General features: G+C 46.3%; 2 protein-coding genes across 2 annotated transcripts; one reads left to right on the forward strand and one right to left on the reverse strand.

Moving 5' to 3' along the window:
• The first annotated feature begins 3,891 nt into the window (after window positions 1–3,891).
• Window positions 3,892–4,893, forward strand: LOC136538188 (mitogen-activated protein kinase kinase 9-like). The gene has a single exon (XM_066530170.1). The coding sequence runs from the start codon at window positions 3,892–3,894 to the stop codon at window positions 4,891–4,893; it is 1,002 nt and encodes a 333-aa protein (XP_066386267.1).
• Window positions 4,894–12,065: 7,172 nt separating this feature from the next.
• LOC136538189 (mitogen-activated protein kinase kinase 9-like) lies at window positions 12,066–13,179 on the reverse strand. Its single transcript, XM_066530171.1, has one exon. It carries the CDS (start codon window positions 13,177–13,179, stop codon window positions 12,190–12,192), a length of 990 nt encoding a protein of 329 aa, XP_066386268.1. The 3' UTR covers window positions 12,066–12,189.
• Between the last annotated feature and the right edge of the window lie 4,389 nt (window positions 13,180–17,568).

The following is a 17,568-nucleotide window of genomic DNA, read 5'->3' on the forward strand; positions in this document are numbered from 1 at the left end:
TGAGGGATTCAAGGGTCGCAGGCAACTTCCCTATGCTCACTGGATCACGTTTCTCATCCGCAGAGTAGTGCTTGATAAGCCCCCAGGTATGATGGATGAGTATACAGGTGCCACCACAGAGTTCCCAACTTACAACTTGTCACAGAGGATCAGACACAGCACTCCTCAGGCACCTAGATAGCCTAGCCATCGTCCCGACATGCCAGAGTCCGTAGCTCAGCAGGATGAAATTATTAGAGGGATTGCAGCCACTGAGGAGGAGGAGCTAGAGGCACAGCAGGAGGTGAGCGAGTATAGTGACAGCTCTGACGACGACTACCAGCCTATTCCTCAGATGCCTCCATGCAGACATGATGCAGAGGCCGGTAGCTCCAGTTCTGCTCCACCTGCTCTGCAGACAGACCCCGCTCTCATTGCTATTCTTGAGCGGATGCAGCAGACATAGGATAGACAGGCACAGGAGACAGCTGCTACTTTTGCCTAGTTTTAGGCTCGATAGGACGAGTTCCAGAGGCAGCAGTAGGTCATGCAGCAGCAGCAGTAGTAGATGCATCAGCAGCAGATACTCTTGCAGCAGCAACTTATGGGTTTCATGCAGCATGTAGTGACAGCTCTTGGGGCCCCACAGCCATAGCCTTCGCCCTAGCTTGCTCAGCCTACTATCACTTCGACGACTCTAGTAGTACAGCCTAGTGGGCTCCAGAGTTAGGGACAGCCTCTAGCTCAGTTTGCTTCACCTCTTGTACAGGTGTCCCAGTGGTTAGCCTCACCCGTGATAGCCCCACAGTTCACTCCACTTTAGACGGGCTTCACACCGGAGCAGTCACCCTCGCTATTTATGCCTGACACATCAATCTCCAGGAGTCTTGGAGCATCTTTCAGCGAGCTAACTAGCATGCCCACACCACCTCATATGCATGCCGCCAGTCCTTCTACAGCAGCCCCAGTCGCAGTGACTACTCAGAGGCTTCCTAGCTCAGTCGCATCATCAGATCCTATAGATGTACTAGCAGCTTCACAGGCAGCACCTGTCTTAGCTCAGACCCAGACCGCTTTAGTGACACTTCCTGCCACAGAGGGTCAGTCAGTTCAGAGCTCAGGGTCAGATGCTGATGGCACCCAGTTCTAGCTTGCTCCTCGCACCTCAGCGCCTGGCTCGTCCGCTGCAGCCCCACCGACCGACCCCTAGGTTTTGGTGTTTGACGCTAAAGGGGGAGAGGGTTCGAGGGTTCAAGTATGTAGACTCAGGGGGAGCAACATTTAGGGGGAGATAGTTATCTAGTATTAGCTTATTATATACATTTGGAGTTTTATTTGTGTGATACACTATTACTTTTGCATTCGTGTGTTTACTTTCACACATATTATTCTATCTTTGTGATAGTGTTATCTATGTGATTGTGATATATGACATGTGTGCTCTCTACTTTACATTATTTATATATCATATCACTTGTGTATTGCTCATTTGCCTTTGCTTCCGCGTTTACACTCCGATGCAAATGAGCTTTGTTAATCGTACTCATGCTTAATTCACATCCTTTGAGTACATTGTGTTGGCTTGGGTTATATAAGCTTGACTAACACTTTTCTTCTTATCGACAAAAGCTTATATGAACCAAGCCCGTCAAAAACCTCACTCTTTCATATACTCGAAGTGGTATTGTCATCAATCACCAAAAAGGGGGAGATTGAAAGCATCTAGGCCCCTAATTGGGTTTCGGTGATTAATGACAATACAAGATTACTATGACTAACGTGTGTTTTGCAGAGGCAATTAAGTTAGGTCATGGTAATGAAGATCGATTGGGCAATCAAAGTTGTCATGCCCCCTCGTTGAAAATCGTTTCGGTTTTCAAAGGATGGACGACAAGGTTAAGGATGACTAGTTCTAAGTGTCGATTGGAGTTAGAGAGACACTTAGAGTAGTTTAGGACTTTGTTTTTCCTTTGGTCGTACTATTAAGGGGGGTATGGATGGGTAGCTTGACCTAGTTGAGTCTAGTGAGTTAGGTGTGGTGCACACTTGTTAAAACTAGCTCTAGGTAGCTCCTACGAAGCCCTTTGATCCCTTGGAGCAAACTTCATTCACAAATGATCGAGAGTTGGAAGTGAATGGAGGGTCAAATACTGACCGGACGCTGACTCCGGTGCGACCAGACTCTGGCCGCAGGGTCTGGTCAGTTCATTTGACCGAGGAGAACAAGTCTGGTGTGACCGGACGCTGGAAGGTCAATGTGACTGGACGCTGAGGGCCAGCATCCGGTCGACTCCAGTAAGGGTTCAGACTTGAGAAAGTGTGACCAGACACGTCCGGTTAATACTGACCGGACCCTGAGTATCCAGCGTCCGGTCGAGTACAGTAAGCATCCAAGAGCGACCGGACGTGTCCGGTCATTACTGACCGGACCCTGACAGCGTCCGGTCATCACTTAAAAACTGTTGAGTGGGTTGAACTGACCGGAGCGTCCGGTCAGTATGACCGGAGTGTCCGGTCACCCCGCAGAAGCTCATAACGGTTCGTTTTTTAGGCTGTCTTATAAATAGAAGGTCCACTCGTGTGTGGAGTCACTTTTGCTCATTTCAACAGCTGAGAAACACGTTTGTGAGTGCCAAGAAGAGCAAGGTCCTAGTGAGGTGTTTGTGATTTGAGAATCCAAGAGTGAAACCTCATTAGTGAATCAAGAGTAGACAAGTGTGCATCCATCTTCTCATTAGGCTTCGTGTGGTCAAGTGAGAGTTCGTGCTTGTTACTCTTGGTGATCGCCATCACCTAGACGGCTTGGTGGTGATTAGGAGCTTGGTGTTCACCCGGCGGAGCTTGTGGGTGACCCAACTCAAGTTGTGAGCGGCTTTGGGTAATTCGCCGCGATGGAGTGTCGAAGAATCAACCCGTAGAGAGCACTTGCGCAAATCAAGGGGGAGCTACACCCTTGCGCGGGTGCTCCAACGAGGACTAATGGAAAGTGGCGACTCTCCGATACCTCGGCAAAACATCGCCATGTTCCTCTCTCCATTTACTTTGAACATTTACTTTAAGTATTTACTTTGAGCAATTCAATACTTGTCTTTACATTCATAGAATTGCCATGCTAGAGTAAGTTTGGAACATAGGTTGCAAGTCTTTTGTGCGTTAATTTGATAAAAACACTCTTCGAGGCACAAGGGGTTAATTGGGCTATCCGTAGGATTTGATTATTGAAAGAAAATTTAGAATTAGCCCAATTCACCCCCCCCCTCTTGGGCATCTTGATCCTTTCAAAACCCATCTCTTCTCTTTGTTCCTAAATTTCTTATTCCATCATTGTTGCTTATGTGACATGTCATTTAATAAATTTGAAGTCTCTATAAAATCTCCACTGAGAATGACCTTATAATCCTTTAATCAATGCAAGATAAAAGAAAAAAATTCATAAATTCTATCATTAATTCATGCATCAATGAAGTATAAGGTTTGTATAGTACTTTGTTTTAATCGGGCTAGATAATAACATTACATTGATTAATGTTAATTCTCTTAAGTTTTATAAACAATATAACACAACTATTTTTAATCATAACCGCTGGAGTTCTCTAATAAATAATATTTGTAATTTTTATACTACTAGTACCCCTTTGTCCCTGAAAGAATGAATTTCTAACCCAAAAATTTATCTCTTGTAGTCTCGATCGCATTTAATATAACATCTCTCTCCCACGCTGCTATTGGATACTCAAAACAACAACACCGTAGAAAGCATTTGAGTTGGATAGCGGATGTGGCATTAGTTTTGCTTCAAATGATCAAATCTTGGACCCTTGGTGTTCAATCGTGCGGACTTCCGTAGTTCCGCCTGTTATATAAACAAAACAGCCCTTGCTTCACTAAACACACATCGTCAAGCACTCGAAAATGGCAACGGCAAGAGAGAGAAGGCTGCCACAGCTAAACCTCACGCTCGACATACCCTCGTGCTCCTCTCGATACCCTGCCTTGGCACCCATCGCTGCGCCGAAGCCGTCCACGTCCGTGGCACGGCACAGTGACTTCCGCCCGTCTGATTTCGAGAGGCTCGCCATCCTGGGCCGTGGCAACGGCGGCACCGTATACAAGGTCTCTCACCGCGGCACGTCGGCGCTCTACGCGTTAAAGGTCCTTCACGGCGCCGAACCCGCCGCGGTTGCCGAGGCGGACATCGCGTGCCGCGTCGACTCGCCGTACATCGTCCGATGCCATTCGGTCCTCCCAACGGCCTCCGATGACGTCTCGCTCCTTCTCGAGCTGATGGAAGGCGGCTCGCTAGACTCGCTCGTCGTCGGTCACGGAGGCCTGCCGGAGGGAGCGGTGGCGGAGGTAGCGGCGCAGGTGCTGTCCGGGCTCGCCTACCTCCGCTCCCGCCGCGTCGTTCACCGGGACATCAAGCCGGCGAACATCCTCGTCAGCAGAGCCGGGCAGGTCAAGCTCGCGGACTTCGGCATCGCCAGTGTCGTCTCCCGAGCCGGCGAACACTGCGCCGCCTACGAGGGCACGCCCGCGTACATGAGCCCCGAGCGCTTCGACACGGAGCGGCTGCAGGACGGCCACGCGGACCGAGCTGACCCCTATGCCGCCGACGTGTGGAGCCTCGGGGTGACCGTCATGGAGCTCGTCACGGGGCGGTACCCGATGCTTCCGCCAGGGCAGACGCCGAGCTGGCCTGCTCTCATGTGGGCCGTCTGCTTCGGCGAGCCACCTGCCCTGCCGGACGGCGTGGCGTCGCCGGAGCTCAGGGGTTTCGTGGCCACGTGCTTGCAGAAGGACCACCGTAAGAGGGCGACTGCCGTGGAGCTTCTCGCGCACCCTTTCGTCGCCGGGAGGGACGTGGCGTCGTCGAGGCGTGCCCTCCGCGAGATCATTCAGCTGCGGTGTTCATAACAACGTCGAAAAAAAAAGAGAGATGGACTCTGTTGTGGTGTACAAATTAGGATGTACTCAATATATGTACCTAGTGATCTAGTACTAACCTTAGACATCTAGCTCAAGGTTGTCTCTTTTTTTTTGGCCAAAACAAGAGAAACCATTAGGCTAGATTATTCTAGTAGAAAGGTAACTAAACTAGCTTAGGCCCTGTTCGCTTGGAGGAATTTGAAGAAATCTAGATGAATCTGGAGGAATTTGGGAGAGCATGAATAGTAATTTTTAGCCGTAAACAGTGAATTCCGGCTGGTTTTTGCACCAGCCGAACGGCACCTTAAGGTAATATGAAAATAAATTAATCTAGCTTAAGGTAATAAGTGGGAGGAGTTTGCACATAAGTATTTTAACTTCTCTTCAGAAATTGAAGCATATATAATTCTGTGAACTCCTCCTGGTCATACTTAAGAAAATACTATGTCATCGGCAAATATCTTGTTGGCCAGGTATTGTATATGCTAATGCTAGAGAACTCGATTGATCAAGATCATAATACCAATATCACCAAGGAAACCTATATTCATTGGTACGTTCTTGCTCATGCCATAGACAGTTTTTTAAGGGAAGGAGAATTATATTAAAACTCAGTATTGTATATCTCAAATACACATAAAATTTTTGAAATAGAAAAAAATATTCTGTTAGATTCTTCATTATCTTCTTCCCTAGTGATTTTTCTCGGCGGAGCCGAATGCTCTAGATGAACAAAGTCACGTTAAACACCAAAACCAGTGTGCAACGCTCATGTTGAACCCACCTATCATTCCCATAACATTGGACATGTTGCAAGATCCAATGTTCTACAACCAGTCCAAAACACATCGATGAAAAAACATCGTGGATTGAATTGTTAGGTTTGGATTCAACATCTCCAACCACTGATCTGTCATGTTAGACACTTGATTTTCTCTTTGCGATCATTGACGATGAGGTTGATGACCAAGAGTTACTGTCCCCGTGGGAAGTGCCACCTCCTGCCGATGTAATCGACACATGTAACGACGACCTTATCATATCCATCACTAAAGTCATCGTAGACAACAAACATATGACTGGAAATCAGTTGATCTCGCCAATATATTTGTATGAACTAAAACTAAACAAGTTTGATCTAAAGAACTGTTAATAAACGAGAGATGGGTTTCCTCTCTAGCGCTGTAGCTGGTCTGGCAATAGCCAATAGGCCTATCACACATGTATGTATGTACAAGAGTGCAAAGCAACCTCGCTGCCATTTAAAGAAACAGTAATATAGGGAGTGAAAAAATATTTTACATGCGCTAAAGACTGTGAATTTGCACATTTCTCTATCCTGATAATCAAGGTCTGCCATTGATACTCACCCAGGTATATGGTATATGTTGGAGTCACCTGTAGCAGAACGAAGTACGTAGTGAATGCATGCATCTTCACGACGAGAGGGATATGCATGGGAAATTACTTCGGCGGAATAAAATAGCATACGATCGATATCATCAGGCAATTAATCTATCGCCGCCCTGAAAACTAAAATATACAATGGAGCATAATAAGCTATGTTATGTTTATTCCAAATGTATCCTGATCCTTATCTCGGCATATCTCTTTTGTGGCACCATCATCTCAGTCATCGCGGAAAGAACTGGCTAACAGAACCGACTGCAACAGGTATGACACCTGTCAGAGCAGGCGGCGGCTGCTTTTTAAATCGCCATTACTGGGCAGTGAAGAACTATATAGATTGTGTGGCCATCGATCACTCGTCACGGCAGATATTAAGCTAAGTATGTGCTCAGGCATTGTAACAAAAAAGAAAGATTCTTGTGCCATATAGAATTAGGTCCAGGTATCTGATATGATAGCGTGGCCACCAAATACCCGCCAAGTGTTCTAAACAATATGATCCTCACAACATTGTGTGCATCGTCTTGGAATTGATAGGCTGTTACATACATAATCTTGTTTTCTGAAGATTTGGTAGATGCTGAAGAACCACCACAGATGCTAGTGCTTATTAGCCAAGCAACTGTTTTTTATTTCATCATAATGAATTAAAAAACATTTGTTGTGTGTAATTTCTCTTCCTGCATACTGTTAATCCAAAACTGCAAACGTGATACACAATGTGAGGGCATGTACGTACCCTTAGGGGCAAAATTTACTTTACCACCCAGCTCACGGTGATGATTTCGCGGCTGAAACTTGCTCCAGCTTCGGGGGAGTAGGGCTCTGTGTGTATGGTAGTGCTGGTCTCTCTTCTGCTGGGCACGAATCTCAGTATGAATCTTATGGTCCACGATGTGAGGACATGTTCCCCTATGGGCAAAATTTACTTTACCTCCGAGCTCACGGTGAGGGTTTTGCGGCTGCAACTTGCTCCAGCTTCGGGGGAGTAGGGCTATGTGTGTATGGTCCTGCTGGTCAGCTTTCAACACCACGACTGCGTGCGGACATGTCAATGCGCCGTAGCAAGCTTCGGCAGGTGACACTTGTGCCACTGACCGTCTGACCCGCACAATAACACCCATCCATGCAATGTGATGTGACGGTTTAATTAGGTCTCGTAGAGAGCTCCGGTTAATTTCAGTTCTGCAATTACACAGTCTATATCCTAAAAAATAATTAAAAGCCTGTATAATGATTATTTCTTAGCTTCATCATTTGTGACATAGGGGTATTTGGATCAGGGGCTAATAATTAGTTCCTGTTTTTTATACCAATTAGAAAGGCTAAATGTAGACTAATTCTAGGCTAATAAGAGCTAATAAGGGTTAATTGGTAGTTAGAGTCCATTAGCCTTTATTAGCCCATGTTTAATCCATTTTCATAAGGCCCTAGGATCCAAACAAGCTCTTATTCGCGCATTGTAGCACGGAGCCTGCAGAAGCACAGAGCCTGGTTCCTTGAAAAATAGGAGGCACTCAAATCTCCTCCCTCTTCCCTCCTCATGTCATCAAGCGTCCTTGGAACCATCTAACCTATTTTTGTTTGCCTGTCTCTACCATCCTCGTCTCAAATTTTGATTAACGCTAGCTAGATCCGTGCTCCCCGCTACTAGGAATTACCTCTCCAACCTCATCCACGCTTGTCACCAGCTGAAATTAATTCATTGTCAGAACCCTAGCCCCAGCATCCGTCTACCTCTAGCCTTCAGACCTCTTGGGACTGATGACCCTGAGCTTGAGCTTCGGCCAATTGGCCGTCCCAAGCAGCGCCTGACCTCGACCGAGCTCAGCTTGCTAGACCATCTCCAAGATTGACTCTTTCTAAAGTGTCAGTGACATAAAGGTGCCACACACATTATAAAAAGTAAGGACCTGATATTTGAGGGTCCTTTAGAAGTAGAAGAGACTTCCAATCAAAACTAAAGGTTCTTATTTACTAATGAGTTATGCATGGTATATTGTATATAAATTTCTTTTTTTGCGAATCGTGTATAGCATGCAGACACTCGTACATTAAGCACACTCAACCCTATATGAGGACACACATATACATTCAATCCCTATGAGCACCTCCGAAAGGCCAAGAATGAGCCGATATATATTTTTAGATTGACGAAGTCATCACCACCCGTGTCTCGCTATCGACGGGCACGTCGCCTACCACTGAAAGAATAAATCCATTAAATTTTAGAATAAATTTAGAAAAATATAATCGAGCATTCACGTTAAGTCGAGAACTTAGATCCATGTAGATAGGTTCCATGGAACCCCAACCAGCTAAAACCCAGCTAGTTGAGGTACGCCAAATTCGTTTATACATGAATTACTTGGTGAACATAATAATCATGTTATAATTAAACTAGCAATTACAGATCGGCCATGATTATTAGCCTGTTCGGGAGGCCGTAAACGATCGTGGATTATTTACTGCTGGCTGGTTTGGTGTGAGAGAAAAACACTGTTCCCGGCTGAAAATTTACGATCGTTTACGAGCAAACGAACAGGCTGTATGCCATCGATCGGTAGATTAATCGATGTCGTCGCCGTGGAAGGTGAAGACAGAACGGTCGACTCATGACCCTCTGAGTGAGACGTCGTGGCCAGGTTTTGTTTCGATCGACCGAATCAGCCTTCGATCGAATTAAGGCCAGGAGGTCACTATTCTAGTACGGCCACTCAGCCTGACAGCGACAGTGAACGCGTGACCGTGATCGTTCGTTCATTGCCTTGCCTGAGAGTACATCAAATCAAAGCATCATCATCCATGCATGTAGGCAGGCATGTAGCCGTCACGCGTCAAATGGCTGCTTTGTTGTTTGCGTCTCTTGGCTTGATTCCATCCAATGGAGGATAAAGCGCCCGAACCTGGCGTCACCCATTACTTAACATCGTTACAGTTACAGCCTGTGTGCGGAGGTTACGTACTAGCAGATGACGTAATACCTGACGCTTATCCGAGCATTGCCCCGTTTTTCTGTGTAATTGCCATGCATATATATAGTCCAGGCGGTTTATTAATCTATACCACTGTACCAGTAGTGTTGCTTAAATTTAACAATCAGAGTTTTAGGGCCAACGAATCAGCTATGTGCTTGTGCTTAAGCAAGAAAAACTTGACGTTTCTCTTTGACACACAAGAAACCTTCCGGTGTTCCCCGAGGAATACCCTGGAGGCTGGAGTAAATCAAAACCCATGAATGAACACAAAAAAGAAAAGTTGTGGCCTTAGAACCTAGAATCTTTTTTAGTAAAAGAAAAATACCAGATTTTGAATAAAAGATGTCATAAGCATTAGAGTTTTAATTTAACACGTGGATAAAAAAGTTGCAATAGCTAATAAGATCAAAAGTTGAAAACTAATATATGGATTCATGATGTCTCGGAAAGAGATGAAATAAATGCTTATATATATAACTTGTTTTAACTAAATACATATTATGCTAAAAAAATAGAAATCCTAGAAGTTTCGGATTACAGGTCCATGACAGAACCTCCATCTTAATTCTCACTAGCGTACTAGAGAAAAAAAAGAATAAAGCATAGAATTCTTACAAGATTATAAAGATACATGACCATTTATGCTATCGTAGTACTTAAAGAGTGCAGTCTATGATCTAAAATGTTTGTTTTTGTAAATACAAAAGGAGGGTTAATAAACATAAGTTTTAATTTAACTTATAAGGATAAAAAAGATATGTATCAACTCACAAGATCAAAATCTAGAGTTGTGCAAGAGTACGATTGGTGGACTAACAAACTTAATTAAGGTTAGAGAAGTTTATAATTAAACAAAATTAAAATAGAAAGGGAGTACGTAACAATGCAAAAAAATAATCTTATCACATCTATAAATTATTTTTGTTACGGTAACGCCTTTAGCTCATCTGGTGCCTGACCCTTGCCCTCCCTAGCCATATTTAACCGCTCCCTGTCCTGGCCGTCGCACAATATAACCTCCCATGACCTAACCAACATCATGGCCATAGCGTGTCAGAAAATCATTTTAATGGTAGTGTTTGCTAAAAACAATTTATTTATCGTAAAATCAAAGGAATTTCCTACGCTCTCCAACGGCAAGAATGAAGAAGTAAGCACTTGCGTGTGCGTGGCCAGGTACTTTGGTACCAGCGTACATGTAAAACGGTGAACGTGACCGGAATGCTTGTGCACATACGGCCCTGCATTTCCCAGTGAAACAGCTACCGGACGTGGTTAACTAGGTGGCGTCTTTGCGTTCTACTAGGTGCACCCATCGACGTGACAAACGACGGTACATGTTCTGTGTCCATCAAACTGATCACAAGCCGTGTATTCTTAGTATGCTGACGTCACTTTGCTACGTCATCTCAATTCATCGTTTTCTTTTCGTTTTTTCTTTTGATAACTTCAAGGATGGCATCCGAATGCAAGCAAGCTAGCAACGCGTTACAAGATGAGGTTAGGATCGATTTACGAGATCGGCGGGAGTAATTGTTGCCGCTATCCATCCCAACTGCCTCTTTTTTTTTTATCCTTCTTCTGCCAGAGTAGGATCATTGCAACAAAGACTGTCCGTGCAGATTTCTAACTACATCTGACTATCAACCTTCAGTTTCGACAATATCTCGAGTGCTATTTGCAAGTGGTCGACAATTGCTGATCTTGGTAAGTGTATAATTTGGACATTGCCTAAGGGTGAAACCAAGTTGCTAAAATATTATATCAAGTAATAATTCCCAAAATGATCATAGCATGTAAAGAAAAAGAATATGCCAAATGCCCAAGTGTATATCATGGTCAAGCTAGGTTATGTTGTTATGCTACAATGTTTAGTTATAGCACCTTGGCAGAATGGGAAAAAACTGAAAAGAAATAAGTTGTATAAATAGTAAGCCTCTTTTCATTATTCCAAGCTTAATATGAAATCTTTTTTTGTCATAGTGCGGCAGTCATCTAAATTAACATTAACGGAGACCACACCCGGTGAAACCGGTCCACTTGGGTTTAAGTCATGGACTTGACGCGGATGTTCATATATTTTTAGATTTATTTATGGATTTAACTATTTTTCAGTGGTAGATGATGTGTTCATCAACAACGGGGCTCTTGTGGTGAGTTTGAGTGTATGTATATGAGTGTCAACGTATGTACTTTGGGATTCACAAAAGAAATTAGGAACATATATGGATTAACATCCAGTTCAGTCTATGAGACTTTCATAGTGACGAGCGTGCGTAGGGATGAAAACGGATCAGATACGGACGGATATCATCGATATTACATTTGTTTTCATATTTCTGTCCGGATCTATGTCGGATAGGATACAATTGGATATCGATATCATAAATATGCGATTTGAGTATTCGGATACGGATATGGTATCGGATGTTGGATATCCGGACTCGGATACGGACATATCTCAACCCCTCTAAACGGATTCGGTTTCGAATACGGTCGGAAAATATCCGTACCGTTTTCATCCCTAAGCGTGCGTGTATGTATATGAGTGTTTTATGCATGTGTGATTATGTATCTCTGCTGTATGGGGCACTCGTGCAAGTGGCTCCACATGTCACTGACAATTAATGTGATTCTTGTCCTCGCGTGAGGACCATGCCGGCAAACTTGATTCAACAAATATCGTTAAACCATGCTAAAGCAATCCTTAATCCCTTTATTTATGCACCGTCCTTGTTGAAGAATCTTGTCCTCGTCTTTTTTATCTTCCTATTGTTTCATGTTAGTCCCTAGTAGATTAGCTTACTAAACTGTGTAAGAAAGAGCTATGCACATGTGTAATGTACAATCCTACGCCTTTGTGTGATCAATCTAATGCCTAAGCGGCGCTGCTAGTTCAGGCTCCGGCCACCAGTCGCCGGAGCGCGTCTTTGGAGGCCGCGACGTCTCTTCTGGCGACGAACGGGTGCGCGAGAAGCTGCGCCACAGACGCCCGCTTGGTGTAGTCCTTCTGTAGGCAAGCGGCGACGAACGCACGGAGCTCCGGCGACGCTGCGCCGTCCGGCAGCGACGGCAGCTCGACGAAGCAGATGGCGCACATGAGCGCCGCCCAGCTGGGCTTTTGCCCCGCGGGGAGCAGCGGGTACCGTCCCATGAGGAGCTCCAGAACGGTGACGCCCAGGCTCCACACGTCGGCCGCGCAGGGGTCGGCGTGTCCGTGGCGCTCCGTGTCGAACCGCTCGGGGCTCATGTACGCGGCGGTGCCCTCGTAGGCGGCGCAGTGGTCGCCGGCGCGCGAGAGGACCTTGGCGATGCCGAAATCGGCGATCTTGACCTCCCCGTCGGCGCTGACGAGGAGGTTCGCCGGCTTGACGTCGCGGTGGACGACGCTGCGCGCGTGGAGGTGCGCGAGGCCGGCCAGCGCCTGCGCGGCGACCTCGGCGAGCGCGGCCTCGGGGAACGCCGCGCCGCCCCGGGCCGCGACGGCGTCCAGCGAGCCGCCGTCCACGAGCTCGAGCAGGAGCGCGACGTCGCCGGGGGACGCCGCGGGGAGCACGGAGTGGCACCGCACGACGTGCGGCGAGCTGTCGGCGCGCCGCAGGGCGTCCACCTCCGACGCGGCCCCGGGGTCGCCGCGGTGGAGCACCTTGAGCGCGTACAGCGCCGACGTCCGGCGGTGCGCAACCTTGTACACCGTGCCCCCGTTCCCGCGCCCCAGCAAGTCGAGCCTGTCGAAGTCCGAGAACCGGAACTCGCCGCTGGCTCGCGACGCGGACGTCGAGGCCGCCGGCTGCGTGTTGGGGTTGGGGTGCCGGAAGGTGCACGAGGGGACGTCGAGCGAGATGTGCAGCTGCGGAAGCCTCCTCTCTCTGACCGTCAGAGCCATTTGCACACTAACCAGGAATAGCTTGAGAAGTTGAGATGGGAAAGGGAGGATTTTTGCAACTGGTATGGTCTGCTTATTATATACTCAAATTTCCGATTAATTTAGCATTTGTGCTGATTGTGCTAGAGAGTGACAGGCAAGGACCGGTAATTTTCTGATTTGTTTTTTTTTTTCATTCTTTGCTCCAAGATTTTTACTTGGAAAACGATGGCGAACTTTCGGCTCGGTGCAAGCATTGCATATTTGCATTGCGGGTAGGCGTTAAGAAAGGTCGAACGGGCATATCTCCAAACACCTTGGGCTCTCTAGCTAGCCTGTGAGATGGAGACAGCATGGTGTAACCTACGGCTCGCAATCTTGACGGCTCCGCCGTCAGCGTAGAATAGCAATGTCATTTTAAAACTGGGAGATCAGCCGAAAAGATCCCCTGGACTGGATAATCATTAACGATTACACGGTAAGTAATTAGCAATTCAGCACGCCTACACTTATTTTTCCTACGAAATTAATTACACTTTGGATTAGCTTGATGGAACGAGAGGTATTATCCAGCCAGGCTGGGACTGGTCCTGATTCAACAGTGGAGTCAACAAAGGCACTCCATTCGGGAATGAGCAGGTAAAAAATTACGCAAGCATCAAAGTTTCAACATAAGGCAAAAGACCATATTCGTTTGTCTTATGAGCCATACTATTTCAGCGAACAAACAGTGTTTTTCTCTCACAATAAATCAGCGAACAGAGCCAAAGTTGTATTCATTTCATCCTCGTCTTATACATGTCAGAGGGGGTATTTATAGGAGACATAGTCTTCGTATTTTATACAAAATGACTATTTTACCCTAACTCAAATATTTACAACCCTTTTCAACTAAAAGGGTGAAGTGGTCTTTTTCCCTTCGGAGTCTTCGTTCTCCAACTTTTGGCCTTCAATCTTCTTTGTGTCTTCGTATCTTGGGACTTAATCAGTTCTTGCCTTGCTTCTTTTCGGTCTTTGAAATGTTAAGCAAAGTCAAATATTTGTGGCTTTGTTACTGCCGGGTTCATAGACCCGGGGTCTCTAATGGGCCCGCTTCCCAGCAAAAACTCGACCCAGCGGACAGCGTAGTGACAACACGCACCTCTCGGCCGGTCCAGATACCTAATGATAGACCGGGAGAACGATCCGGTCCTCGACCGGAAGGCCTGGCCAAGGTGGGGACATAGTCTGACTCCTTTTTCGATCGGGGATATGCCGGGCCTCTGCTCGTAGCTCTTCCCCGACCGACACGGTCGGGGCCGATTGGAAACGATCGACCGGGGACGCCCGCTCGGTTAGGGCCTGGTGAAAGGACCTAATGGCTAGAGGGGGGTGAATAGCCTAATAAAAATTTCTACAACAACACTTAACCAAATGGTTAGACAATTATGAGGCGAAGCGAGTGTTGCGCTAGCCTACTCAAAATGCAAGCCACCTACCACAATTCTAGTTTAGATAGTGTCAATTCACACAAGAGCAATGACACTACCCTATGTTAGTGTGCTCTCAAAGGCTAACTAAAGAGCCACACCAACCAAGCATGCAAGCTCTCACAACTAGCTACACTAAAGAGCTTGTCAACTAGTTTGCGGTAAAGTAAAGAGAGTGATCAAGAGGGTTATACCGCCGTGTAGATGAATGAACCAATCAATCACGAAGATGAATAACAATGATGACCAATCACCTCGGAATCAATGATGAAGACAATGATTTTTACCGAGGTTCACTTGCTTGCCGACAAGCTACTCCTCGTTGTGGCGATTCACTCACTTGGAGGTTCACGCGCTAATTGGCTTCACACGCCAAACCCTCAATAGGGTGCCACACAACCAACACAAGATGAGGATCACACAAGCCACGAGCAATTCACTAAAGTACCTTTTGGCTCTCCGCCGGGGACAAGGTCAAGAACCCCTCACAATCACCACGATCGGAGCCGGAGACAATCACCACCTCCGCTCGACGATCCTCGCTGCTCCAAGCCGTCTAGGTGGCGGCAACCACCAAGAGTAACAAGCGAAATCCGCAGCGAACCACAATCACTAAGTGCTTCTAGATGCAATCACTCAAGCAATGCACTTGGATCACTCCCAATCTCACTATGATGATGAATCAATGATGTAGATGAGTGGGAGGGCTTTGGCTTAGCTCACAAGGTTGCTATGTCAATGAAAATGGTCAAAGATGTGAGCCACAGCCGGCCATGGGGCTATAAATAGAGCCACAATCAAATAGAGCCGTTATACCCCTTCACTGGGCAAAATGCGCTCTGACCGGACGCTCTGGTCAAACTGACCGGACGCTGGCCCTCAGCGTCCGGTCGCCCGATGGACGCCACGTGTCATCTCCTTCAAACGCTGTTCGTCAGATCCCAACGGTTATGACGCTGACCGGACGCTCCGGTCAAAACTGACCGGACGCTAAAGCCCCAGCGTCCGGTCGTTTCCAGTAAGCTCCCCGAGGCATGTTTTTCCGACCGGACGCGTCCGGTCCACCTTGACCGGACACAGCCAGCGTCCGGTGCTCAACCCTAGCCTACTGTGCCGTCTGACAGCTCGACCGGACGCAGCCTTTCAGCATCCGGTCGTTGAGTGACCCAGCGTCCGGTCAGTAGACCGACGCCAGCATCATTTCAACCAACTCTATTTCAACTCTAACTTCTTCACCCTTGCTCAAATGTGCCAATCACCAAGAATTTTGCATCCGGCGTAATAGAAAATAGACATTTCATTTTCCCGAAAGCGCCGAATCCCGCCTCGCAAGCTCGGCGGGAGGGAGAGAGGGACCCAAACCCATCTCAACCCTACAACCACCTTGTGCACATGTGTTAGCATATTTTCACAAATATTATCAAGGGTGTTAGCACTCCACTAGATCCTAAATGCATATGCAATAAGTTAGAGCATCTAGTGGCACTTTGATAACCGCATTCCGATACGAGTTTCACCCCTCTTAATAGTACGGCTATCAAACCTAAATGTGATCACACTCTCTAAGTGTCTTGATCACCAAAACAAAATAGCTCCTATGGTTTATACCTTTGCCTTGAGCTTTTTGTTTTTCTCTTTCTTCATTTCAAGTTTAAGCCCTTGATCATCACCATGCCATCATCATTGTCATGCTATGATCTTCATTAGCTTCTCTACTTGAAGTGTGCTACCTATGTCATGATCACTTGATAAACTAGGTTAGCACTTAGGGTTTCATCAATTCACCAAAACCAAACTAGAGCTTTCACCTGGGTAATCTTCTTGTCCAGAGATATATACCTTGAACCCTGTGTAAGTGTAGGATCGAATATATGCTTAGCCATGCTTAGCTCGGTAGAAGTCGGGTGATTTCCAGTCACCTGCGAGATATAGGTGGATACTGGATCATGGTTGTCTATATTTGCTATCGTGGAAAAGAACCATGTGATGATGTAAATGGAGACCGGATGGAGTCTGTGTGGTAGGTTGATTCATGTGATTCCGTTTGTGCCGATTAAGGACCGCATCGTTGGAGGCCCTCTTGTCATTTTGAATGCAACCTCTCACTTAGCTGGCCGGATAACTCGTTTCGACCGCGAAGCCGGGTAGCTCAACTCAGGCCAGGAGTCGTTCTGTCTAAGTGCGCACACTGGAGGTAGTAAGGATATGTGGGAAGCCAGATGTGAGCCCAAGGGCAGGCTGGGCCTGAGCATCCTGGCAGCTGATCAGTCCCTAAGGGTGCGGCGCTGATTGAACCCGTGAAGTTGAGTCCTGAGTTGTACCAAAGATGACCCAATGTAACCCTGACGAAGGAAGTGTGGGTTTGTGTTAGTATTTTTGCCCAGCTGATTGCAATCGTCGTCTCTCCTGGATAGTGAGAAACTTGACTGAGCCCCTTCGTCGTAGTAACTTGATGGAATGTGATGGTTATGATGAATATGAAAATACTATACCGGATATGGTTACTATTGTTTGCATTAGCTTAAATCAAGTGATTGCTCTAGTACATGTGCCAACTTAGACATGCTAAATTTTAAATAAGTATAACTTGTTGCTAGAATAACTAAAAGGAGACATGTATTACTTCAGCTTTTATGTAAAATATTGTCAATCCAGCTCTACCTTTCACGACCTTACATAATCCTTGGTGTCTCTTTATTTTTGGTTTATGATGGGTAAGTCTAACTGAGTATATTCCAGTACTCAGGGTTTATTTTTCACTTGTTGCAGATGGTACCGTGTATCATGGGTATTGCAAGAATTGTTTATCTCCCGCCGTGGACGAGGAATGAGGCCGACGGGCAAGGACTTTTCTAGTAGTTTCTCTATGTGCTTTTGTTGAAAATGATCATGAAACTGGTATGTATCTTAACCGTGTGTGTGATGGTTTCAAAACTATGTT

Source organism: Miscanthus floridulus, chromosome 2 (assembly GCF_019320115.1).
Source record: "Miscanthus floridulus cultivar M001 chromosome 2, ASM1932011v1, whole genome shotgun sequence".
In the NCBI taxonomy this organism is placed as follows: Eukaryota; Viridiplantae; Streptophyta; class Magnoliopsida; order Poales; family Poaceae; genus Miscanthus; species Miscanthus floridulus.

Coding starts and splice junctions, on each gene's coding strand:
- LOC136538189 (XM_066530171.1), bottom strand. CDS start 13,179: ATGGCTCTGACGGTCAGAGAGAGGAGGCTTCCGCAGCTGCACATCTCG.
- LOC136538188 (XM_066530170.1), top strand. CDS start 3,892: ATGGCAACGGCAAGAGAGAGAAGGCTGCCACAGCTAAACCTCACGCTC.